At 43.5% G+C, this 25,396-nt stretch overlaps 3 protein-coding genes across 3 annotated transcripts in view; 1 reads left to right on the top strand and 2 right to left on the bottom strand.

Moving 5' to 3' along the window:
* The window catches only part of fhl3a (four and a half LIM domains 3a), a 29,388-nt gene extending 22,499 nt beyond the window's left edge, over nucleotides 1-6,889 (bottom strand). The window contains exon 1 of the mRNA XM_035163082.2: nucleotides 6,685-6,889. The gene's annotated coding sequence lies outside the window, so the exon portion shown is untranslated. The remainder of the gene's footprint in view (nucleotides 1-6,684) is intronic.
* LOC118113339 (B-cell receptor CD22) overlaps nucleotides 1-25,396 on the bottom strand; it is a 1,629,935-nt gene that overhangs the window by 396,549 nt on the left and 1,207,990 nt on the right. The gene's annotated exons all lie outside the window — the stretch shown is intronic.
* utp11 (UTP11 small subunit processome component) lies at nucleotides 12,934-15,188 on the top strand. The gene is made up of 8 exons (XM_035163102.1): nucleotides 12,934-13,158; nucleotides 13,291-13,352; nucleotides 13,454-13,556; nucleotides 13,704-13,823; nucleotides 14,293-14,386; nucleotides 14,494-14,624; nucleotides 14,733-14,843; nucleotides 14,973-15,188. Exons 1-8 carry the CDS (start codon nucleotides 13,099-13,101, stop codon nucleotides 15,054-15,056), a joined length of 765 nt encoding a protein of 254 aa, XP_035018993.1. The 5' UTR covers nucleotides 12,934-13,098; the 3' UTR covers nucleotides 15,057-15,188.

The following is a 25,396-nucleotide window of genomic DNA, read 5'->3' on the forward strand; positions in this document are numbered from 1 at the left end:
GCTCTAATGCAGTTGGAACTGTGGCAAACTAGAGTTACTCGCCATATAAAGACACAACTACCGCAGCAGCAGGGGGTGGAAGGTGGGGATATACGGTAGTGGCGTGGTGAAACAAACAGCTCACGTATAAACTGCCGAGGTTTAATTACCCCTTCAAGACATCTGTTATGAGAACAGCGTCCTCCTGGCATGTTGTTGTGGAGAAATACTTTGTTAATGGCCTTCTCTCTCTCTCTCTCTCTTCGGGGTCCACAGCGTCTCGAAAGGTGACATTTTGAGCCTCAGGCATTGTTGCCCTGTTTGAGGCCTGCTGGTTATCACTGTGTGGTTAAGGGCTGCGTGCCACATGCTCTCAAATTATTGCCCAATTAAGCCAGTGTGCAAGTACATCCAATGGGAAGGATGACGACATTGCTGCTCCCACAGAAATAAAACAGATGATAGATGGCTGCTGTTAGATTACTGCATACTCACGCATACTAGGGGTAATTTTCTCAGTTCTCGGGGCTTAATTCTCAGATATCAAAAAGGGCAGGGGTGTGAGCCAGCTTTCGAACATTTGGAATTAAACTCTGAACACAAGCCATTTTCAGACGTGACCTGCTGGTAAAATCCGGAGAATTGGCTGCGGAGTTTACAAGCAGTTTGCCTTTCCCACACTGCAAGAGGTTTTCTGCACAGACGTGTTCTCAACAGCATCAAATCCTCCACATCATTCAGGCGAGAGGTGGAGCAGCCGGCAGGAAGTGATGGATTAACTTTGTTGCGGAGATCACGTGATTTTCTTGACAACACACAGACACCGGCGTCAGCTCTTATCACCGCAAACTCTCTTGACAGATATTTGTTTTCCAGGGGGGGTTTCCCCTGCTGTGTTCACACATCGACTTGTCCTGGATTTCTACGGACATTATACTAGTTGGCCAGGCGGAAACACGGAGGAACTGCGGAGTTCAGTGCATGTCTGAAAGCAGCTAGAGTCTAAAATAAGGAAAAGCAAACAGAAATTTCACCTCCGACAGAAGCCATGATAATTGTAGGTCAGTGATTTCCTCAAAAACAAGATTACTTTATGATCCCTGATATGAAGATGACATGTTATGTATGGAGTGTGGGACTTGGCTTTGATGCTTTGTCATCTTCGCGCAGCAGAAATCTATCAGGGTGGAATAACAACTCTCTACCTCGTGCACTGGAGAAACTCTCCTCACCCAACATTCTTCTCCTCAAATGTCTCCATTAACCATAGGTTATCCTATGATTTAGCCATTAGCCACAGCCCAACATAACCATTACTTATACGAATTTATGATACACATCACATTACCAGTTGTATAAAAACCACTGCAATTTGTCCGCAGACTTTAAACGTGTACTTTCCTCTCAGTTCTCCCTCCTCCCTGCTGCTTCATATAACTTGCATAGTTGGTTTAAGAGGCCGGTTTGCTGACAAAATTCCAGCTGTCATGCTTATTAATGGACTTTAGTGACATTTGTTTCCTGTGTAAAGATTTCCCATGATAACATCCTCCATTGGTGCCAATGCACTGAGCAAATGTTCTAGAGCGGTTTGCACACTTCTTGGAAATGAATATTCAAACCCGCAGCAGAGGTGGTGGAGTTACAAGGAAACGCAGACAGGTTTATCAGGCTCGGCACACGATGGAGGAGTCGGTAACCGCTGCACGGTTTTCATCACATTCCTTTCATCGAGTCCTGTGTGACATCCGTGCCACACACTTTTCTGTTGAAGCATGACCCTGCCCTCGTCCCTTCAGGCGAAGGGTGCAGGAGAACAATCACACCCTGTCTCACGCTTATCCTCTGCACAAGTTCACGACATGACAGAATGTGATGATGCAGCAGTGACTCTACAGGGCTCCGGCACCCAAACAACATCTGGCTCATGTGAGAAAAGGTCATGTACACACTGCTAAGGTAGAAGGGGCCCAAACTAACTAATGAACTCACTGTCAATAATCCATCATTAAACGTAACGGAGAGCTGAGGCTAAAGTGAGCAGACCAGGTGAAAGTGGAGGTAAAGGTGTGTTTGAAGCTAAAGCATCGCCATCTTCTTTCAGAACCTATAATTGGTTTGTATTAAACTAATAGCTCTGTAGTTATGGGGAATCTGCGACTCTGTGCTAACAATTTGGTATTTCCTTTGAAAACAGCATTTCCTTTGAGAGTGGCAGGTAAGTGTTAGGTAAAGACCTGTAATTGTATCCCTGGAGGAATGTAATTACCCCATTAGCACCGAGTCTGTTACCTTTTGCACTCCTTAGCTGCCTATATAAAGTTTATATTGTCTTTAAATAAAATCTCACATGGAGCGAACACAGTGTGGCAGCGAGTGTAAAGAGAGGAGAGAGGGAACGAGAGCGAGGCGGGATGACTGGGTTTTTAAGTGGAGAAGGGGGGGGGGCACTTTACCTCCCACAGGGGCCCTGGTTGACAGGATCAAGTTTCAGACGTTTACCAACAAAGCATCCATGGAGGAAGTCTAGCACCCCTCACAATAACACCGCAGCACCTGGTCGTCACTGTGAAGGAAACCTGAGGTCACTTCCCCCCCCGCTCAAGGAATGCAGACACAGTCCTGCTGCCAGCCACGTGCCCACACAACCTACTGAAGAGAAGACTGACGATGGGCAGACGGATGGAGACGCACACAACAAACTAAAAAGAACAAAACTATCTAAATTATGAGGACGATAAACGGCTGAATCCGTACAATTCCTAAGTTCTTACACTGACTCTGTTCAAAGAAGTGTTTCCCTTTTGTGGTCGCAAATGTTTTAATCCGTCTGAACAGCTAAGAAACATATTTGGTTGCATTTTTAGATTCTGCTTGGAGCCACATTAGTCTCTGAGCCCATCGGCTGTCATCTGCCGATTAATTAGCCTCTGGGGCAACGGCCAGTACTTCAGGGCTTCCGGTGGACAAGGGACACGTCTCTGCACACAAAACACAAACAGCAAAGCTTTTTGCTGACGATCTAAGTTCAGACAACATTTTGGCTCATCTTTATTAACAGCTATCTGCAAATGAATGGAGATGCATGAAAAAGGCCTCCCTTGCTCTCCACCCTTGTTTACCTGCAGGCAACCAAAGCCTGCTCAAACGTGATTGGTCAAACTAGAAACTGAAACCAGAAGTCTTCCGGCCCTCTGCACATTTACATGCAGAATCTGTTCATACAGATTAGATCCACATTCATAAACACCCTGAAAGCTGTAGAGGAACGAATAGACTACAAGAATTGATGATTAGGGTCACACCTCTTATTTTGTTGAATTTGACAACACATGCTATTACCAAATGTGTTTCAACAAGCAGCTGAAGCAATAGATTCTGAAGTCATAGTTGAGAAGTCAGCATGAAATCATTGCGCTTAAATGAAGCTTCCCACAGAACGTGACGGAATATAATGCAAACTGTGTCCAAAGAGGAAGCGACAGCTGCATAATGTCAAATGAAAACTTCTTACAACACAACACAAATCTAAATTCTGCTCCCTAACCACCTGCAACCACTTGACCGCCAATTCTACATCATTATCATTGGCCTGGGTTCAAGCGATGCCAACGCATAAAACCAGCCGCAACCGGTCCAAGTCATTTAGTTGCCGTCCCGCTGTAGTTTAGAACTGGCCGGGGTCCAACCACCACTGAGCCCTCTGAAGAATGTGACCATGGTCAATGAGACAGGGAGGGAGGGAGGAAGAGGAAGAAAGCAAACAAATACATTATACAGCCGGTGGGCTCTGTCAAGACCATCTTCCAAGATGCTAAATGGGCCAGAATGAATGACGGGCTTTTGGCTGCTGGAGGATTATTTCTTGTGCTGTGACAAACAGTTTGTGTTAAAGAAAATAACCTGTCAGTGGGTGACAGCACAGCAGGATGACTCAGAGACCAAATTCCTCCAAGGTGTCACTTCTGTAGGAACAGACAGAAAATAGGTGCGGGAGTGAATTCTGCTGTTTCCCTTCACTGCAAATTATTCAAGACATTAACCAGGCAGGTTAAGGAAGCAAGCAGGTTTAGATAAACTTTATCTTATTAGTCGATATATCAATAGGCATCACGATAAATGTCAAATTATGATTTCTTTTGAGGTTTAAGACCGGATTTTGCTCCTGAGTGGATGTTGAAGAAACAAGACAGTTATTTGTGTTTTTGAAAATGACAAAAACTTTCTAAACAGCAAAACATTTAAAGCAATGCGCTCTTACATTACAATAATTGGTTTTATATCAGACATTTTCAGTCCTTCATTCTTAATCAAACCTGCTGCAATTGTAGTTAAAGTTTAAGCTGCACTATCAAAGGAGTCACTCATGAGTTGCTTTCACACAGGCCCTGTCAACCTTGAACTCATCTATTCATCACCTCAGGAGCTGGAGGTGGGAACACAAATGTCTGACTCACTGGGAATGTGAGAAGAGATAACGTAACCGTCACAGCCAGTGGGTGTTTTGCTTTCTGTGATGCAACTGGTGGAAAACCAGCGGATTAGAACCATCAGAAGGTGAAGAAGGGTTATTTACACGAAGACGCTAATGAGAATATCTAAATGGAGGGATGAGGAGATTCGGGAACTTCTGTCAGTGAGGGCCAAAGCAGAAATCATTAGACATGAGACAAGAGACATTGTCCTGTTCCAGGGAACAGGAAGCGAATGCACCACCAAATATTTCAATCATGTCTTTAATTGTGCCGGGACAGAATTGGTTTTATTTGGAGTTTTTGGGAAACCCTGAATTCTTGTAATATTCATGTAAGAACACGAATATTACAAGAATTGGTTTTATTTGGAGTTTTTGGGAAACCCTGAATTCTTGTAATATTCATGTAAGAACACAGTATTTCATATCATATGAGTCACACTCTATCATTAGTCTGCTTGAGTCACGGCAGATAGGACTGAAAACCCAAACCGCACCAGTGCATGGTGACACTTTGATTTCTGCAGCGCACTTTCTGCATCATGTCCTGCCTCCTGCTCGCTTTACCCTGGCTCAACCCCTCATCTAAACCAAACAGAAAATTTCCAGTGGTGTTGGGTGATCTTCTTCATAGTCAGATGGTCCAATCGTCTGCCCGTGGAATTACAAATAAGATTATGAGATTGCTTCTTCAGATCAGTCCTTGAATGACAATATACAGTCTACAAAGGTAGGACGCATTATATGTTGATAGACTTACGATCAAACTTAATACAGTCTTAAAAAGCAAAGTAAACTCTCTCCGTTTCAGAGGAAATATTCTGTTTGTGGCTTTGATCATCAGTCTGCTATCATGACAATAAAGGTCCTGGAACTAGAACCAAGACAAACATGGCAGACTCACATTGAGCTGTAGAGAAAGCAACAACTTTATCTTCCAAAAGAACAACAGGTGATACATTCCCAAGAGAACATGTATGATCTTGAGCTGATTCTTTTTTCCATTTGGCAAGACAACACCATTTCTCGTTTTCCCACCGTTCCCACAGCGCCCATGATGACACAACAGGTGAGACACCTAACAACCGCCACGAGGATGACGCTACTACTTCTACTACGCACGGTGATGTTATGATTTCCACCCAAGGCCAGCCCACCAAGAGGAGACACATCCTTCCCAGCGCAAACGGCTGTATCCCACTTCCTGCTGCCAAAGAAAAGACCAGTTTGGCCCGAGGGACTTTGCTCTCGGGGGCCTTCACACACACACACACACACACACACACACACACACACACACACACACACACACACACACACACACACACACACACACACACACACACACACACACACACACACACACACACACACACACACACACACACACACACACACACCGCTCAGCTGGGAGCGTCTGTGACACAACTGCTGTTCTTTAATCCTTCCTCCACAGTTCAGTGGGTCACACAACCCAATACAGTCTGTTCCTCCACTGGGGGGGTGTTGTTCTTTGCAGTGTGTGTGTGTGTGTGTGCATGAAAACAACAGAGGGACATGAGTGCAGGTGTGAGATTGTGATTAAGAGAAAAAAAAAAAATGTGAAAAGGAAAAGCAGAAAAAACACAGACAGACAGTGTCCGGACCCCCCCTTATCACAGGAAGTGGTTCCTCTTTTTGTCAGGGTTTGACTCCTGTCCTCTGCAGGCAGCGTGTTTAACTAAGGTGTGAAGTATTGAAGCTTTATCGTCAAGCACACGCCTGCGTTCATCTTTACACTCAGGAGATGGACGGCAAAAAGTCACAAAATGAAAAGTGTAAACTGAATATGACCTCACAGTGTCAGAAACTACTTCTTTAAATCATTATTTATTCTGCAACTATCTGGAATATTAGTACTTCTGCTAAAAATGCAAAGGACGCCATCTGAATAATATCAATTAGGTTTTAACATTCATTGATTGTTTTTAAACTGTCATTTCAACTAATTACACATACAAACTGTTTCTCTATTTCTAGTTATCACAACGTTTGAAGTTAACACTATGTCATTCATTTTCATTTTTGAAAACCTCTCCCCTCATCTCTCTGAAGCTGTGAATGACATTAAGGATAAACTAACACTTATTGGTCTGTTTTCATTGTTTCTGAGGCTCCACTGAGGCAGAGGGGGTTGAACCCTGAACACGTAAAAAGTCCAGATACACAGTGAGATAAAGAAAAAGTCCTACCAGGAGGAGCAGTACAGTCTGAAGTGTGGAGACACCTTAGTGCCAGTTGTCAGTGAGAAGCTTCCTCCTCCTCAGATCAGCTCGTTTAACTCCGACGGATCCAGGAGCGTCTCACCGCCGCTGCACAAACTTTTTTCTGTTTCTTCTGACTGGAGCTCTGCGGTGAGGAGGGATGCAGCCTGCCGGCTACTTTTGTCCTACTACTGAGGAAGTTACTGGTGAGTCACAAGATCCCGCCCCCCTCAGAAAAAAACACATCCCTCCCTCTTTCCCTCTTTCCCTCTTTCCCTCTTTCCCTCTTTCCCTCTCTCCCTCTCTCCCTGCATCTCTCCTTCCCTCCCTTCATCTCTCTCTCTCTCTCTCTCTCTCTCTCTCTCTCTCTCTCTCTCTCTCTCTCTCTCTCTCTCTCTCCAGTGACTTCAAACGAGCCCAGAGAGAAGTTCATGCATTAGTGGCAGCAGGCTCCTGATCTGCTGTAGAGTCAAAGTATTTGAATTTACTTATGTGTTAAAGGTGACCATTGGTTTACAGGCCAAGCTTGTTTTTCCATATAAGTTCAGAGTAAGGAAGTTTTTTGATGGTTAAGAACAGAGGATGTTGCACCTTGATAAACCCTATGAGACAAATTGTGATCTGAGAATATGGGCAGTACAAATATAACTTGATTCATTGATTGATTGTGTTTAGCCCATTTATTTGCTTCTTTGGGCTCTTATTTTGGAAATTTCAACTGATGAATAAATCAGTCAATCAATCAACCAAATCCGAAACTTCCGCTCAAAATGAGATGGGTTGTTGCCGACCCTCCACAAAACTGAATGTATATCAGTTCATAACTTTGGAGTAATCCTGCCGAAAGACAGACAAAGAAAGAAAACAAGCAAAGGCCAAAACATAACCATGTAGGAGAGGTAACTCAGAAGTTCAACATATTTTATGACACAAATACCCGAGTTTCAAATTTTCACTTTTAAAACTTTTCCCCGTTTTTTTTGCAAGTTCCTGTGAACAGAATCAATTTCAAAATAATGCTTATTTCCTAACTTACAGCTCCGTTAAAATGGTGAAAATTGTGCAATAATTTAGCTTTTACAATTATTACATAAGGGAGTTTCTCCTCTGAATCAGTATGAGGTCATGTACTGAAAGAGAATTTAGGCTTTAGGGCAGACTTTCAACTTTACTACCACTGAAAGGCAGTAAAATGTTAAAAACTAATAATAGGTCCTGTTGGTGTAGTGAAGGTAAAATAAATATCAGATTCAGACAGGCCTGGGTCATGTGGCTGAAGATGATATCAAAAATAAAACTGTTCATACCAGCTGATATCAATAATTAGCAGGATAAATGTCCCCCGAGCTGTTGTAATTCAATATTTTGCCATTGAAGTGACTCTTGGGTTCTAATGGAGGGTTTATATGTAAATGTTTGAGCATTGCATTGGTGAAATTATACTTTGCTCTAAAATTCCCTTTGTTAATTATCCTTTGACGGCCCTGACATTACCAAACTGGGTAAAGACCAACGCAGCTGTCAGATTTCAATTCCCTATTTTACGGTGCGGCTCCTTTCTCCAGTTCTAATGTTTCACTTCTGTCGTGACTCAACAAGTGGGCGCCACATTGCCCTGAATGCAGCTGGCTGCTGTGTCGTCACACGGAGAACGAACCTTGAATCTGATCACTTGAGTCACTGCTGTTAATCAGTACATTTAACCACAGCACTGTTGACAGAGGTACCACCCTGTGTGATAAATGGCAGTGTTTTCCTGCGTCTCGTCATTTCAGGTTTCAGAGTGGTTCACCAGTCACCATGCACTGGTGCGGTTTGGGTTTTCAGTCCTATCTGCCGTGACTCAAGCAGACTAATGATAGAGTGTGACTCATATGATATGAAATACTGTGTTGTTCTTACATGAATATTACAAGAATTCAGCATTTCCCAAAAACTCCAAATAAAACCAATTCTGTCCTGGAACAATTAAAGATGTTGATTGAAAATATTTGGTGATGCACTCACTTCCTGTTCCCTCGTCTGTGTTGGAGCCTATCGAGCCAGGACCTGATTAGCAAAGATTAGTACAAAGACTTGAAAGAAGGCTCAACACATTTGTTTAATCTAGTACATAAAAACTAAAGTATAAAATTTTTAACCCATTGGAGTTGAGTATATAGTGTTTATACAGTGAACTAGATGTCTGATTTCTGCTCCTCAGCCCAGTTACTTATACACTCATCCACATCCATATTTCTGCAATGTATTCATGTAAACGCGATGCTACACGAAAACAAATACAAATTAGAGATACAATGTCTTCAATATTCATTTTATTTCACAATTATTGAAATAGCTCAGATTGGAAACAGAACAAAGTTTTAAAAGTGAAACGTTGTCTGCCTGATGATCCATCAAACACATACGGGAGATAAGATGACATCCTGTCTGACCCCTCTGTTTCCCACAACACCATAATTATAAATTCTAATTTTACACTCTGAGGCGTGGTCCCGTCGGAGTGCTTTCAACAAATTAGAGGATAGATGCCTGTCAATTCATCATGGGAGACATGGCCTGATGACTGGCTCGCTGTTTAAAGGTGTTCTTTTTTGTCTTTACCATGAAACGTCTCTCTGTCTTTCTTTGGAAAAACAAGTTTAACGGTAATGGGGGTTAACCGAGTTATCAGCTCAAAGTATGAGGCCGTCAGAATGGAAACTGTAAAAACACTGTCATGCTCTGCCAAATGAAATTTAAAATCGTGCTAAGCACTGTAAACCTTGACGTCTTTTTCTTGGAGCGAGTGCGAATGTGGTTTGGGAACACCTGAGTGAGATTAGCTCTAATGGGCGTCATGACACTGAACAGCCGACCAATGAAGCAATTACATTATTAAAAGTCTCAATTTAACTGCTGTGTATGACCTCTAACAGTAAGCCTCTGTGTTCTCCACATACGCAATGGTGAGTGGGATTTGTGGCATGTTTTGCGATTGTATAATTATTACGATCCAGGATATACATAGATAAAATACATTAGTAGCTTTGGATTCTGCAGGGACACGTGAAATTGTGCGCTGCCTTTTAAAGATCAACTCAAAACAGTCTATCGAAACACCATCAACTGTAAGAACCCTTTGATGATGTTTGGCGATAAGAGCTTTTTTACAGTGCACTTGAGGTATATTGAGCCTCATCTGAAAGCCATCCACTTCTCAACACTTCACTGCTGTGACTGTCGAGGGTATTAAACGGGCCACGCGACCATATACACTCTCAAAACTCAAGCAGGGAAAATAAGCAACGTACACTGGCACTTAATTACAGACATTTTTTTTGTTTTACAAGAGTTTTGTGGTTCAGGTCACTATGGTGAGAATCCCACCCAGGAGTGCACCTATTGTCACAGCTGGGAACCAGGCAACACGAAGCAGAGGGGGATGTTAGGAGGTGACCAGCGGTGGAAAACTTATTAAATACAGCATTCTCAGTCGGAGCAGCAGGAAAATGGAACTCAAACCATATCAGAGGACGAATGTTCGAGACAAGTCATGTGATCATTGACTTTTAGAGCTGTTTTCTAACACAGAGACGGCCATGTTTTATATGTGATGTGCTGTTTGTTCATCTCGCCAGCTGTTTGCTGTTAATTGTTGTACTGTTTTGTGTCTTACATTTTCCTGTCCCAGGGACGACAGATGAAAGGAGCTGTGTGGAGCTAACTCTGGCTCAACAGCTGTTCTGTGCACGGCTCCTGATATCTAGACTAAACTGGATTGAAGTAAACTAAACTATCCATAGAACATCCATCTGTTATTTATATCACCTATTCAAAAATGTAGTGGAATACAAGTAAAAATCCCCAGGAAAATCGAAGTAAGTCAAGTAGAAGTACCTCAAACTTTTACCCCAAGTACAACATATATGTGCAGACATTCCGCTACGTTTCACCACTGCCAGTAATGACTTAACAGGCTGACATCTGAATCTATCTGCTGTTGTTTTTTAAAACCCTTTTATAAAGTTTAGGGGATGCAACTAAATAATCACACAGGAGGAAGGACTAGCTCATGCATTTTTGGACAGGGCTGGCCTGGCGGCTCGCTGCAGACGAGGACCAACCATGGTCAGAGGAGACATACCAAAGCCCTGAGCTCAGCCCAAGTGCCGCAGTCTTACAATATGTCAGCAGTGTTATTTTTACGGGGTCATATTAGAAAACCAAACGGCTCTGCATCTGTCCCACAAGGGCATTCCTCCATTGCTGACCCTGAACAAACCCACAACCTCTTGTCCTTCTGCTCTTGCATCAGCTTGTTACGCGCCCCGGATCTCCAAAGTAGTATTTACCCCCGCCGTGGCACCAGGCATTTCACTTGTAATGATAAACACTCACATGAATTAAACAGCACGCAGCCCAGTAAGTCAGCACGCAGACATTTAACCCATCAACTCGGAATCAAGCTGCCGACCGTGTTTGCCTAGTTAAACACAAGTTAGTGTGGCGGGGGGGGGGGGTGGACCAGTCGGGCCTTGGGCTGAAACCTTCACAGGAATCGGGGTCATTAGCCATCAGACTGATAAACAAGCCAGTGACATAATGTGGAAACACTGATCCCATTCATGGGTCTCATCACCCGCAAAACATTCTGCATGCCAGGCAAATCTCACACATATAAAACAAATTCCTTGCGGTTGCAGCGGGGATAGCGAGGTGCCATGGGGGGAAAAATGGCTGTTTAGTGGAATATAACTCTCTGTCCTGCTGGCTTCTTCTCACACCCACAAAGAGCGCAGAGTCTGGGTGAGATTAAGGGACTGGTGCCGCTGCGGCTTTGTCTTTGGCTCTTTTCTTCCCAGAAAATCATGTTAGGGAGGTGGATACTCTCCCCCCCTCCCCCCATCATCCAGGTTCCTGTAATACTGTTTGTCTCTCTTTCTTCTTTATTGTCTGTGACATACAAACAACAAAATATTTGAGTTCAAATGACACGGTTGCTTTTAATTTCCTCTCTGAGTTTGTGTATGTGTGTGTGTGTGTGTGTGTGTGTGTGTGTGTGTGTGTGTGTGTGTGTGTGTGTGTGTGTGTGTGTGTGTGTGTGTGTGTGTGTGTGTGTGTGTGTGTGTGTGTGTGTGTTCTAAGAGGTCTATTGGACACAAATCAAAACAGGGTCTGGAACCTGAGCGGAAGTGTGCAGTAAATGTCCAAGTTGTCGAAACATAAACTTGTTACCAATTAGTGTTAAGTGTGCACTCTGGCAAACAGAGGCCCTCATTAAAATGAGCAGAATGATTTGGAGTGTGCACTGTGGACTTGAATATTTGAAGCCAAATGTCTTTGAACTGAAATGACATGAAGTTATTAGATCAAAAACAATGTTAAGGAAATTGGGCGATTAACTTGTTCAAATGTTATTGTAATGTTCATCCGTGCAGGCCTATATTCATTTCTAAATGATTCACTAACATAACACCAGTGGTGGAACACGTGTAATGTTCCTTTACTTAAGTAAATGTGGCCTATAACAGTATAAACATATATTTATTACATGTAATGCTCATGCGTGCACTTACAGTCATGGTTATTCAGCAGGGTGGCTCCTGTGTATGTTATTTGTGGATTAACATGACTAATGCATGACATTAAGTAGTTTAAAGTAGTGAAGGGCAATTTCGTGTAACTACTTTGCACATTGTTGAACTGACAACAAGTCAATTCAACAGCAGTATAATTTGAGTTTAAGTGTTTTATTATTCCTTTGAATATTTTTAGATTAAAATCTTAATCTCCAAAATAACTAGAACTCTACAGTTGTTAAATAAATGCAGAGCAGTAAAAGTGCCCATTTCCTCTGTGAAATATCTGTAGAAGTTAAAAACAACATGAGGAAACAACATACAAAACATAATTAAAATTTTCCACTTCTGCATTTATACTTTTACTATGACTCCACTTTCTAATGCTGTTTTGGATGTGTTTGTGTGGAAAGTGCAATGTGCATTACAAACATCTCTATTTTTTTTTTTATCTGTGCAACATCGCCCCCTGGTGTGTTTTGGCGCCTTTACACCCCGCAGCATAAAATTCAAAGCATTTTTATTTGATCGAAAAATGACTCATAATCCTTCAGTTTGAAATAAAAAACTAATAATGGAATATTCTAATAATATTTTTCAAACCAGGCTCATTAGTTTTGTGACGTTTTCAGTTTTGAGTCGAGGAGCGAATCTGCGGAACGGAAATGAAAATCAACTGTGAGACCCGGACAGGAAGCCACGTGTCTCAGGCACCGGGGAAGCAGCAGGTCCGAGTTGTGTCTGTGTGTTTGTGTCTTTTTAAAACACACACAAAGTCACGTTTATCTGCTCTGACTGAAACATTCGTCGTTGTTGAGCTCGGGGGACATTTCTTCCAAACATGTCTTCGTTCAGGAAGGCGCTGAAGTCCCGACAGAGGAACCACCATGAACGATCTCAGGTGAGCGCCTCCGTGTGTTGTTAGCGTTAGCCACATGATGCTGTTACAGTTTAAACATTCGTCCTTCATCTATGAATAATGTCCTGAATGTTTAACACGTGTCTAACATGCAGCATTTCTCTCTTCCACCAGCCTGGTGCCAGGAAACACTTGGGACTCCTGGAGAAGAAGAAGGACTACAAGCTCCGTGCAGAGTGAGTTCTCCCACAGATCGTGATGGGTTCTGTGTTCACAGGTTCTAGATCTGCCTCATGTGTCTTGAGTGGTAAACATTGTGTTGTCTGTGATATTATAGTGACTACCACAAGAAAAAAAACACGATCTCTGCTCTGCGGAAGAAAGCTCTGGAGAAGAACCCGGATGAGTTCTACTTTAACATGATCAACTCAAAGCTGCAGGTGAGATCAAAGCCAAGATCACAGCAACATGGTTTGAATCTTTGTCAAACACCAATTCTAACACAATACACACACCCCTCTCTCTCTCTGTCTCTGCATATTACACTGTGCATGGGTTTTTAATGTGTAAACCTTGTTCTGTGGCAGGATGGAGTTCACGTAGCTACAAAAGCCACGGAGGAGGTGGAGGTGACAGAGGAGCAGAAGAAAATGATGAAGACGCAGGACATCAGATATGTGGAGATGAAGAGGGTTGCAGAGGTTAAGGTGAGTTTATTTTCTCTGTTGTGGATCATGCACAAATTCAAGTCATTTTTAAATCTGGAACAAAAGAACTCATTGATTATGGTCACAACAACAACAACTTTCCAAGTTGCTGTCACTTTTATTTATCAGAAAAACTAACTCCATGACATAGTTTGTCCACCAGAGAGCACTGGCTAGTTTATTTTGTACCTGTAAACTGCACTCTATAATAGTTCATATTCTTTAAAAATGAATCTAAGGGATTTCCATTAATGTTTTTCTTTATGTCTCTGGTTTTTATTAAAATGAATTAGCATCAGCCTCAAAACTCCAGTAAAATTTAGGCTAGCCTTGAAATGATACTAGTTGTGCTTTGGGTCGTTATTTGTTGCTGAGTTTTCAAGCAGCTGGAACAGTTGTGCATTATGAAACATTAGAAATTACAGATGTGTGTGTTGTTTCTTTCATAATCTTTATCATTTGCTTTCAGAAAATCGAGAGGATGAAAGCAGAGCTCCACCTCCTGGACGCAGACAGCAAACAGAAAAACAAGCACACATTTTTTGTGGATTCCAAGAAGGAAGGTAAATAAAAAATGTATCTATGATAGATAATGTATTGATAATGGCTTTATCCTCACGTGTTGCCACAGGTTTGAGGTCACAGAGTTTAATGTTAGTTTTTTCCTCAGTGGAGTCATTTGACCTGGCAACCCACCTCAACACTGTTCCTGGGCTGGTGGACCGAGTGTACAACCGGCCGACTCTGGAGACCCTGGAGACCAAGAGCGTCCAGGGACCTGTAAAGAATCGCATTGTGCAGGTCGGTGTTTGTCATGAAGGCAGATCACACAAACACAACTAGAAAAGTCCACACGTTCTTCAGCTCAATCAACTGATGGTTCATGTTTTCTCCTTGTTGCACCTGTAGAAGTTCGCCCGGCACAGGAAGAACCAGTATAAGATGCTTTCCCAGAGGATTGACAGAGAAAAGAAACTGTTTGTCATCAGCCAGAAGATCCAGACACGCAAGGATCTGCAGGTGAGGAGACGGAGATGGTTCTTAATTACAATCACCGTTTAAGGGCTGCATCCTTTGGAGGTTGCATTTGAAAATCAATTTTTATTTATTATATTTAATATTATTTCTTTTATCTCCCCTGCGTACCAGGATAAGACTAAAAAAGTGAAAGTGAAAAGAGAGACGACCAATTCTGCAGCTATTTACAAGTTTGAGACCAAGAGGAAACGCTGAGACGGGATTCATCAACCTTCCTAATGACATTTCTCCTTTTCCTCAATTTTTGCTGACCCTGTGTAATCTTGTACATATTTATCCAAACCTTTTTTAGTTTGTTACAAATAATAAATACGAGAAGAACACGCAGGTTGATGTGGTTTCTTGACTCACAGATAGCTTGTGGTTGAACTCTTTTTGGGACAAAAGCAGTTTGTGGAGTTTACATTTTGTGAGGTTTTTGCCTGTGGGGGGAGAGAGATGTAAAAAAACAAAGAGAAAGGGCAGTGATTTGTCAAAGAGGCCTCAGGCTGAATTTGAACTCAGGATGTGGTACACGCTCTGGCCAGCTGTTGTATTTTACTCTTTAACCAGTAGGTGGCATTAGTGTTCTTTATGACACGGGCTGAAATAAACATATCGATGGCTGAAGACACTGGAACTTGCAGTAAATAGACTAAGCCGGATTTCAAGAGTTATAGACATGACCCACTGTTTGACATTAGAGTTAAAATTGCGTTGTTACGTTTTATACGAGTTGACATTGATGTGTTCAGTGTTGGTGTGAATCACTAACTGGTCCCTGCTGTGGAAGGTAGTGGACTGTGATGCTGGACCCCAATTTCAAACCTGTTTTTAAAGGACAGCGACGTTTCATTTCAAAGCTACAAAAGAGGTTCAGTCCTCTAACAACTTCACCAGCCCTCAGTCTGAGTCAGCCCGCCATTTTCCACAGTCGAATACATGTAAGATTATGAATGTTGGATTCCGTCTTCCTCATCAACATGTCACCGCATTAGTCACAGAAATGTGTTCGTGTGTGATTCGTTTTCATGAACCTGTGGCCAAAAGATGCAACCCACTAAGTTTCATATACTAGAGGCCAAGTATTAACTTAGCTGTTTAGTCTTGTTAACAGCTTTTATATAAGAAAAATTGATAAATAATATCCATCCATAATCTACACTGCTTATCCTCTCGATGCAGCTCCTATTGGGCGAGAGGCAGGGTAACATCCTATAGGTCACCAGAGCATCACAGGGCAAACAGGCACCGTTCACACCTACAGTCCATGTAGTCTCCAATTAACCTAACCCCAACCTGCACGTGTTTGGACTGGGAGGAAGCCCACAGACATGGGGAGGACACATGTACCTGCCGAAGCGGGGGATACGAACTGGGAACCTTCTTGCTGAGAGGTTCTAACCACTGTGCTGCCCTATAAATAATATATGGACATTTAGTCTCTTGGCTTAGTATATAACCAGTGGAATTTAAATCGTTAACATCACATCTTATACTGTTCATGAAATTGAATGTCATATTTTCCTGGTTTTTGCCAGTTTTTTCCCCCCAGTATCTTAACTCTGATAAACACGACTGTTTTTCCTTTCATATTGACATGAGGCACACAAATCCATTGTTGTGGTGGTGGCACATGCAGAAGAGCCTCTGAAGGACACACCTTTGTAGCTGCCCTTGACTTAGGATTCAGCACACACCTCCTACAGACCCTTTTCATATGTCACAGCAGGGTACACACAGCTGCAGCTAATAAAATGAACCAGGATTTAGGTGTCAGTTAGCAAACGTTGGTAATAATAATATTGTCAATGCTCGATCATTAGCTCACTTTAATCCCAACTACCAATTATTCATTTTACTAGCTGCATCTGTGCAGACACACACCTCTGTTCAAAGGCTCCCCTGAGAGAGCCATGAAACTGTTGTTACTGCCGTGTCACTTTATAAAGTTTATTCTCACTCTTGTGTATGTGATGCTCGTTCTGTCACAGATCATCAGGTAATTAACCAAGGCACTGCTCATATACATTCTACTTCACCGTGTACTGAAGCTACAGGCTGTTTTCTTCTGCACAGTAGAAGAAGCAAGGAAATAGTATTAACATCAATGGCTCTGTTCTATTCAGGAGTCCCAGTATTAATGACAGTGACACAACAGGGACAATACCAGGACCCAGAAACTGACGCAGCTACATGGAATCCATCCATTTATTTTATTATTTACAGTGTTTCTGATTGTGCAGCAACAAGCGCTCTACAAATTTAACTTGGTTCTCACCTTCAGACATCAACCAAACATGGTCCAACCATATACTAGGTTTTATTTTCTTGTTCCTACTCTGACATGTCAAAATATCTTCCGTGGAAAGGCCAATGAGGGTTCCTTCGCATCTCTCAAGACCCTCCGCCTCATCGCCTCGGTCTTGGCGTAATCGGGGATCGTGCGCTTATGCTGATTAGTTTGCTAGTGGCATGTTGGAGCAAGGATTAGGTCTGATGCCCCGCTGTAAGAAGACCCTGGGTTTAACTGTCACTATAAGGCCAACTGTAGTTGACCCCCATGTCATTAACCCTAATCACTGAGTCAAGACTTCATATTTCAGATAAAGAAAACAAGTCTTATTTTGCAGATTTTCTCCCTCAACCTCTGTGTGATCATGCATGTGCATGAAGTGAGCACTAACACACTGATTGTGTGGTTACTTCCCTGAGATTATAGTGTGAAATAGACTGAAGGCCTGGCGCCCAGCAGGGAATCATAGTGACCCAGGCTTGATTGATCATTGTGGTGGCAGCAGCTTCATAAACAGGGCCCATCCATCAGCCTCTCCTGGGAGCCACTGGAGGGGAAGAGGGAAGAGAGGGAGCCAGGCGTAAATGTCACCAGACACAGTGAAAGGTGGAGGGGGCTGTAAGAGAGGGACCAGAGGCCTTGGCCCAAACACTGCTGACCAGAGCGGAGGTGAGCCAACAACTCGCGATGGGCCAAAACAAGAAGAGAGCGATGGTGGATGTTTTCATCTCAAACTAACAGCAGTTCTAACGAGGATGTGTCTAAATGTAGTGAACAATTTTAGTAAACATAGAGCATTTCACTGAAAGTCACACACGCCTGCCTCACTGGTCCGTCGCTGGCATTTCACTGTTCACCATTCACGTCAGAGTTGTGTTGTGAGCAGTCAAAGAGCGTCCTCTGCCAGCTCTCCCTCCCTCCCTCCCTCCCCACATCCTTACGCCTTCCTCTCACCCTCCCTGCCCTCTGCTACTGCGTCACACCACTGAGAGAGCGTGCCTGTATCGGGACCCTCGGGCCCAGCATCCATAAGCGGAGGGGGTGGAGGTCGTGGAGGAGAGCCCAGGGGTCAAAACACTGTGTGCGCAGTTCCGGGACCCCTATCTGACTGTGCAACCCGAGCATAGACGCGCCACTGTTCCTCCTCAAGCTCGCCTTTCATTCCACCCCCCCGGCAACAGGACTCTTATGCCGGGGCGCAGAGGCAGGGCTCAGGGGTGGGCAGTGGGCGACCCTCTGATTTTAAAGATATAGACAGGCATTCCTCTATTGTCAAAAGCCTCGTAATTCATTTGACGACTCGCACAGGCCATCCTGTCCCCATCTCTAAAGTTAATGACCCTGGAGGTTCGCTAACAAACAGTCGTTTTTTGAAATGGAGGAGTTGGACATGGAGGGCTGTGTGGTTGTCACACAGCTGCAGGGTATGACATTAACCTCGATGTGTAGGAACTGAGAGGGAAAGTGCAGCCTGGTTAAGAACGTGTACAATAAATGGAGCTTTGTTCTCTGAGTTTAGGTATTTTGGAGAATTTTGTAATAAGTGTTTTGTAATAAGTTTATTTGAACATAATAGCGGTTTATACATTGCTCTGTTTTTTTAATTAAGCAGCACGAGGTGTCAGATACAGCAAAGTTAAACCTTGAGAAATTACTAAAGGAGTTTTCTACTTGACAGCAATAGCTTTATTTAATTTTTCCGAGGGAATTGATTATTTAAAATATCTTTTCACACAGATTACAAATACAAACATCAACAAATCTGATTTACCACAAATGGTACTGACATATACATAGATTTGGTTTTATTTGCCAAGGTTTTGTGATATAAAAAATACAAAATGTATTTTTGGTGCTTTATTCAAACAATAAAAACTTCTTTCTTAAACTGTCTCATACAGTAGAAACGGACCCACATGTGTAAAGTCCCCAATGAAAACCATTGACAGTGTATAGTCATTATCCAGAGTTGTAACAACACTCACTCATTTACTTACTTTTGAGCACTTGCAGGTTGTTTTGAACCTGTTTTCCTATTATCAGATGATGCTGAAAAGAAACCGGTCACACGCCACTGTCCCCCCCCCCACATGGCTTTAACCTGACACTCGAGCCTCGCAAAACAGGTGCTGCACCTCTACCCACCTCATTCACCAGCACAACTCTGCCCCACTCCAGAGCCAGCGTACAGAGCCGAGGTTAAGGATGCACTAATCGATCCTCCAATTATAGAGAGCTGGAGAGTGAGAGGTGGGGAGACGAGAGAGAGACAGAGAGACAGAGAGAGAGGTGGCCTGGGGTTTGAGTGTTGGGAGGGTGTCTCAGAATAGGAGGGGGTTGGGAGATGAGAGGTCGTCTTTATCTTAGGATCCCTCACTCCTTTAACTTGAAGCTGGGTGTCATGGGGCTTTTGAAGTAGTGGATAGAGAGGAGGGACAGAAAAGGGGGAGGAAAGGGGGGTGGGGGGGTGACTGGCGTGCAGGCAGGGTCTCTCTCTCCATGCCAGGGGGAAGACGTCTGAAGGAAAATCTTTACAGCCTTGACAGTGCCCCTGACGTGCGTGCGTTTTTTGTGTGTTTGTGTCAGTATTTGGATATGTGTGTGTGTGTGTATCTTATATCTGTGTGTGTGCTGGAGTTGAACGTCTGGCTCGTGCACCGAGGTGGGGATCACAGAGCCCTCTTTTTAAATTGCCGCTAATGAGCCCTGGCTGGCGAGAGGTACTCGAATTGATTAAATTTGCATGGGAGCCTAAATCATGACGGGGGGCCTCATACTTGTGCCCCCTGCCTCTAGGTGCACACGTACACACACACATACACAGCACCCTTGGTACCCCCCCTCCACATCAGACCTACAGGGGGTATCTCTCTGCAGGAGAGAGGGACAGAATATACCAGGGGGAGGGTGTGTACATGTGTGTGTGTGTGTGTGTGTGTGTGTGTGTGTGTGTGTGTGTGTGTGTGTGTGTGTGTGTGTGTGTGTGTGTGTGTGTGGTGTTGAACAGGGCGTGGAGCGCACCCATCTGCCCCGGTATTACTGTCAGTCCATCATTCAGGGGAATGCCAGGCGCGCGCCTCGGGGACGTGTTCATTACGCTTTAACTACCGGATCTGTCCTTGTCTCGAAGCCTCCCCGTGTCATTGTCTGCCTGAGATTGCGTGTGTATGTGTGTGTATATTTATGCATCTGTCTGCTTGCATCACAATTGAACGCACCCAGTTCATGCGTATGCATGGGAAGGTGTTGTTCTGGAAATAAACGCACAAGATACTGTCCTGGGTTCGATACTATAGGTGTGAGTTAATAAAAGCTGATTTTCCTATCATGTGAATCTCAGAATCTTAATCTCTACTTTTTTTATGGACAGGCATTGACAAATCTGTGAGTGTGTTGCTTTTCTAATAACGGTTACCTCTCTAGCTATGTGACAATGTGTGATGAGAGCACGGGCGCCTAAAATAATCTCAGCAGTGAGGTGTGTGAATGTGAGTGTGTGTGTGTGAGGGTGTGTGTGTGTGCGTGCGTGCTGATGGGGGACAGTGCTTGTGCGTGGTTAGCCTGTGTGATTGCAGTAATCAGATCAGGGTGTTAATCAGAGTTTGTTCGTCAGTGGCCTGATGAGGGGCGATGAGGGCCGCTGATTGTAATGCGATGCTTCGATCAGTCTCTCTGACGACTGCAGAGCGTAACCGCCAAGAACATCATTATCATACCGTACACTTTTTCTTTCCCCCCCCCACACTTTTGGAACGCCACAACAGAGTGTGAAAGTGTAAACAAACAAGCAAAACAGCACGCCGCTGTATACATGGAAGTATGTCACGGGGGGAAGATGCAGACTCAATTATTATTATGCAGGATGTTTTCATTCCAGTGGACACAATGAAGCACGGTGACACAATGGGATGTATATCACTATTTAGGTGTCAGTGTCACCCCTATTGAGTAACAGGCGCGGGGGGGAAGGGATGTGTTGGGGTTAGAGGGGAGAAAAGACGAGGTTGACAGAGGGGTTGAGGGGGGAGGATGGGGAGGTAAATGTGACCCCGTGGTTTATAGTCCTGTCTTGTCACAGACAGGCTTGCATCACATCTTTTATTCCCTTTTTTCTATCTTTTCCTTTTCGTGGGAGGAGAAGGGGGGGGGCAACGCTGACACTATTATGGCTGCCTCATCAGCCAAGTCCCTACAAGGGCTGATACAAATTAATTAACCTAATTAGGGGCTGTGATTGCGGGTGTGATTATAGGGGCTGGAGGGGGAGGGAGGGAGGGATGGGGCAAAGAGGAATGGTTGGTGAGGGCGGGGAGGGGGTTCGCTGGCAGCCAGAGCCCAGGCGATGATGATGAGCCAGGAGGTGTGGGAGAAGAGCCAAAATGCTATGCATGGCTAATGAGCAACGGTAGCCAGCTCCAGCCTCACTTCCCTCCCCCTCCTCCTCTCACGTCTCCACCTTGCATTTACTTCAGTTTTGTTCTCTTGTGTTCTTGTTGTTTTCCATTTCAACTCTCTTAAGCTTCCGTTTTTCTTCCTCGGCTTGTGAGCGAATTCTTGTCACTGCCCCAATTTTGGATTGGGCCCCCGTGGTTTTGCATTGATCCCAGTGACTTAGGCCACAAAAACCAACCAGTGCACCTGTTGCAGTGTGAAAATTAAAGTATTTAATTATTACAATGGCACTTAGTAGAGCGCATACTTCCGGAAAGGCAACAACAGTCTGCTTAAATTCAATCAAGCTGCCCCAAATTGCACACACTCATAAATATCAGTGCCATAAATATGCCTTTTTTCATCAAGATCCATTTATTACTCGCTGGGAAATTGGTGAGAAAAAATGCTAAGGAAATCTCTCGATGTTAAAGAAAAAAGTTCCTCCTCAAAAAGTAACAGGTTCTTTCTTGGTCCATGTCTCATCCTTCCACCGACTTTCGTGTAAATCCGTTCTGTAGTTTTAATGGCACTCAGTGGAGCACACACCTCCACCAGAGCCCAACAGTTCCCTTGAATTTCGATCAAGCTTCACTATCAGTTCCCTAAATAAGCCTCATTTGTTAAATGTAGATCCATGAAATGTTCCCTGGGAAAACAGTGACCGTATTGAAAAATGCTTCCCCATGTTAAAGAAAGAAATCATGGATCTGCCCCTTTGTCAGGAATCAACCCAAAACTGAATGGCTTGCATGGCCCATCACCCACCGTTCCACTGTTCCACCAAGTTTCATGTAAATCGGTTAAGTGGATTTTGCGTAATCCTGCTCACAAAGCAACAAACAAACAAACAGACGGGGGTGAAAACAACCTTGGCGGAGGTAATAGAAAGTCAAAGCCTCAGGCCGGTCCAGCTACTGGACCTTCCTCCAGGTTAATCATTGATATTCAAGACCTCTGTGGCTAAAAGATCACAGCATTTTTTCACCATTTACAAAAGTAAAGCAGAATTCCAGCTTCAGCTGCACAGCTTTAGTCTGCCTTTTGTCGACGTTCTGTAGTATGAGGCTGCATAGGGTGCAGTGCAGTACTGCCTATTGTTCACTTTAACTGTACTCCCCACCAGAAACAGAAATACCCTCTGGGAACGCACACCCAGTCTCTCACACACACACACACACACATGCAAGCTCACACTATTTTTCATCCTTTCGTATGCACAACCAATCGCAGATCAACACACAGATGCGCGCAGCACACTCAAACTCTCACTCCCTCTACCTCCCTCGCTCGCTCAGCCACAGAGGCGCACACCAGAGGAGCAATATTTAAATCTCCTTCTATTTGTATTGGGAACAGAACAAAGATATTCTTCAGACCGAAGCAAAATGTGTTTTCTTGCCAGCATCAGCTATTCTAATGTTTCTAATGAGTCGGAGGAGAAGAGGAGCGGATGGCAGCGCTTCGGTATCAGCAAATAAAAGAAACAATTAAACAAAAAGAGAAGAAACACCAGTAAAGTTCCTCAGATGTGCGGTTCAGGGGGCAACACGTCCCAGTGTTGTCCACTGATTGCAATGTCACCTTTTGAATCTTGTGGTGGTGTCTGTGCCACACTAAGCACATGGTGGGTTGTGGCATTTGCTTTCCGGGACTGTTCCTCCCTCTCACGTTCTGTTTCTGCCTCAGTATCAGTTGCAGGGATGTGATTAGGAAGCCACGAGCAGACAGTGATAGGGAGGTGTTCATATCGCCGCTCTAATCTGCAGCCCCAGGAAAAAAAAAAAAGACCCCTTCTGTTTTCTCCTCTCAAGGATTCTGCATTGTAAATGTCTGCAAGGCTCCTCTTTATATTTCTGGACAGATTTCAAGAAGGCTTTGTCATCACACAGAAAGGTTCAAAATAAAGAAAAGCACATATGAGAAGCCGCTCTCATCAGTAGTCTTACATTACTAATTGTTGAAAGGAAAAATGTGAAGGAGGGAAGTCACAGCGAGGAACACATAGTCCCCTCATCTGAATTTACAACGTCCCTTAACCCAATGGAGCATTTTAGCATTTGTTTGTTAATTTGCGGCATTTCACAAAAAAATACTGCTCAGATTTCCACGAAACTTGGTGGAAGGATGTGATATTTGTGGGTCAGGGAGGAACCCAGTGAATTTTGGTGCATATCCAGATCAGGGGGTGGATCCAGGAATCTTTCTTTAACATCGTCAGATGGTGTTTTTTGAAATTTCTGGGAATTTCTCAAGTAATAATGCAGAGCTGTTCATTAAAAAAATCAACCAGGCATGTCGACAGAGCTAATATCTATGTAAATTCATTGAACGGATACATTTTGGTGCAAATCCAGATAATAATCTGGATTTTGTAAATCAAAATATGTATTTTTTGGGGGGACGATCTTTCCTCAGTTACTGAACCGAAACAAATATTCCTTTCAGCTGTATCAGAGAAAGGAAATGTTGCCCGTGTTTAATTTGAGCAGTTTGCAGAAAACTTCTCTCTACATGGTCTCTGATCTCAATACAGGTATATGCAATATGGTGATAAAGGGGCCAGGAGGTGGTTCAGCTCATAGTCTTATATGTTTTATTGCTCCAATACGAGTTTTGATTCACTCTCACACTTGTTTCAGCTCAGATGAAACCCCACTGTACGTCACCTCAGCACATTGGAACAATCAGCCCATAAACAGCTGGATATTTTCCCTTCAGCTGCCGGAGGAGTGAGCACGAAAATAGATCTTATTTATATTTATATTTGTCAGGTTGCCCTCAACATGAGTCAATATAAATACTATTATTGGGCCAAGTCTGTTGGATGTTAATGTAGGCAACAATTTGCTCAGAGCCTGTGATCCCAATGTGTTCACTGTGGAGGATTTGCTGCCTTATCCCCCAACACACCAAACTCAATCTGTCTAATTTCTCTGAGACTTACAGTTTAATCTTCTGCAATTTGATTAAACCTTTATTTTCTTGCTTACAATTCCATGTAGCACATTAGTGATACAACCGATCCCAGATTTATGAGCTTTTACAAACACTGTTCTTAACACCTGGGTCTCAATTACAAGGGAAAAACTTTTGGCACAAAGAAAGTGAAATATTCCAACTTAATAACAAAACATTTTTTGTTTGGAATAACAGAAGAATATGAGCATTATTAGCTACAGTCACCTGACTGAACAAACAGGAATGTTGTTTTGTCTTAATGAGTTGTTGTAAATGTTTGTTTAGCTAAACTCTTTACTGTATGTTTCATTAGATCATTTAAATTTCTGCAACTTATAAGCACCACTGTTAAGCATTTGTATTCCATGTGCATCACACGTAGAAAGGCGGCACAAAGTGGGTGATGCTCAGGTTGAGGAAGTCTGTGTGTGTGTGTGTGTGTGTGTGTGTGTGTGTCTCTCTGTGTGTGTTGTGGGAGATGGGGCCCAAGCGATTACTCAGGCCTTTGAGAAGTCCCTGTCTCTTGCCTCTAGTACTTCCACTGCACTGATAAGCGTGAGCCCTGTCAGAGGGAAGGTAAATACGGCACTTAAGGATTCCTCTCTCATTTTGTACTCATTTTGTCTCTCTCATTTCGTAGTCACACTTACGCTTTAATTAAAGAGAGAGCGAGCGAGCGATAGTCCTGCAATGAGCCGATGCTATCAGAGGGCCAGGCAGGTAGAACCACTGGGGGATGAGGGGCCGAGATCTGGCCTCCAACCGGTGCATTTCGTGTGTGCGTGTGTATGAGAGAGAGAGAGAGTGTGTGTATGGGAGCATGCACGAGGCGATTTACGTTGCTCTCCTAGCTAAACAGCTGTAGCGA

The sequence above is a fragment of the Hippoglossus stenolepis genome, chromosome 8 (assembly GCF_022539355.2).
Source record: "Hippoglossus stenolepis isolate QCI-W04-F060 chromosome 8, HSTE1.2, whole genome shotgun sequence".
Lineage (NCBI taxonomy): Eukaryota > Metazoa > Chordata > Actinopteri > Pleuronectiformes > Pleuronectidae > Hippoglossus > Hippoglossus stenolepis.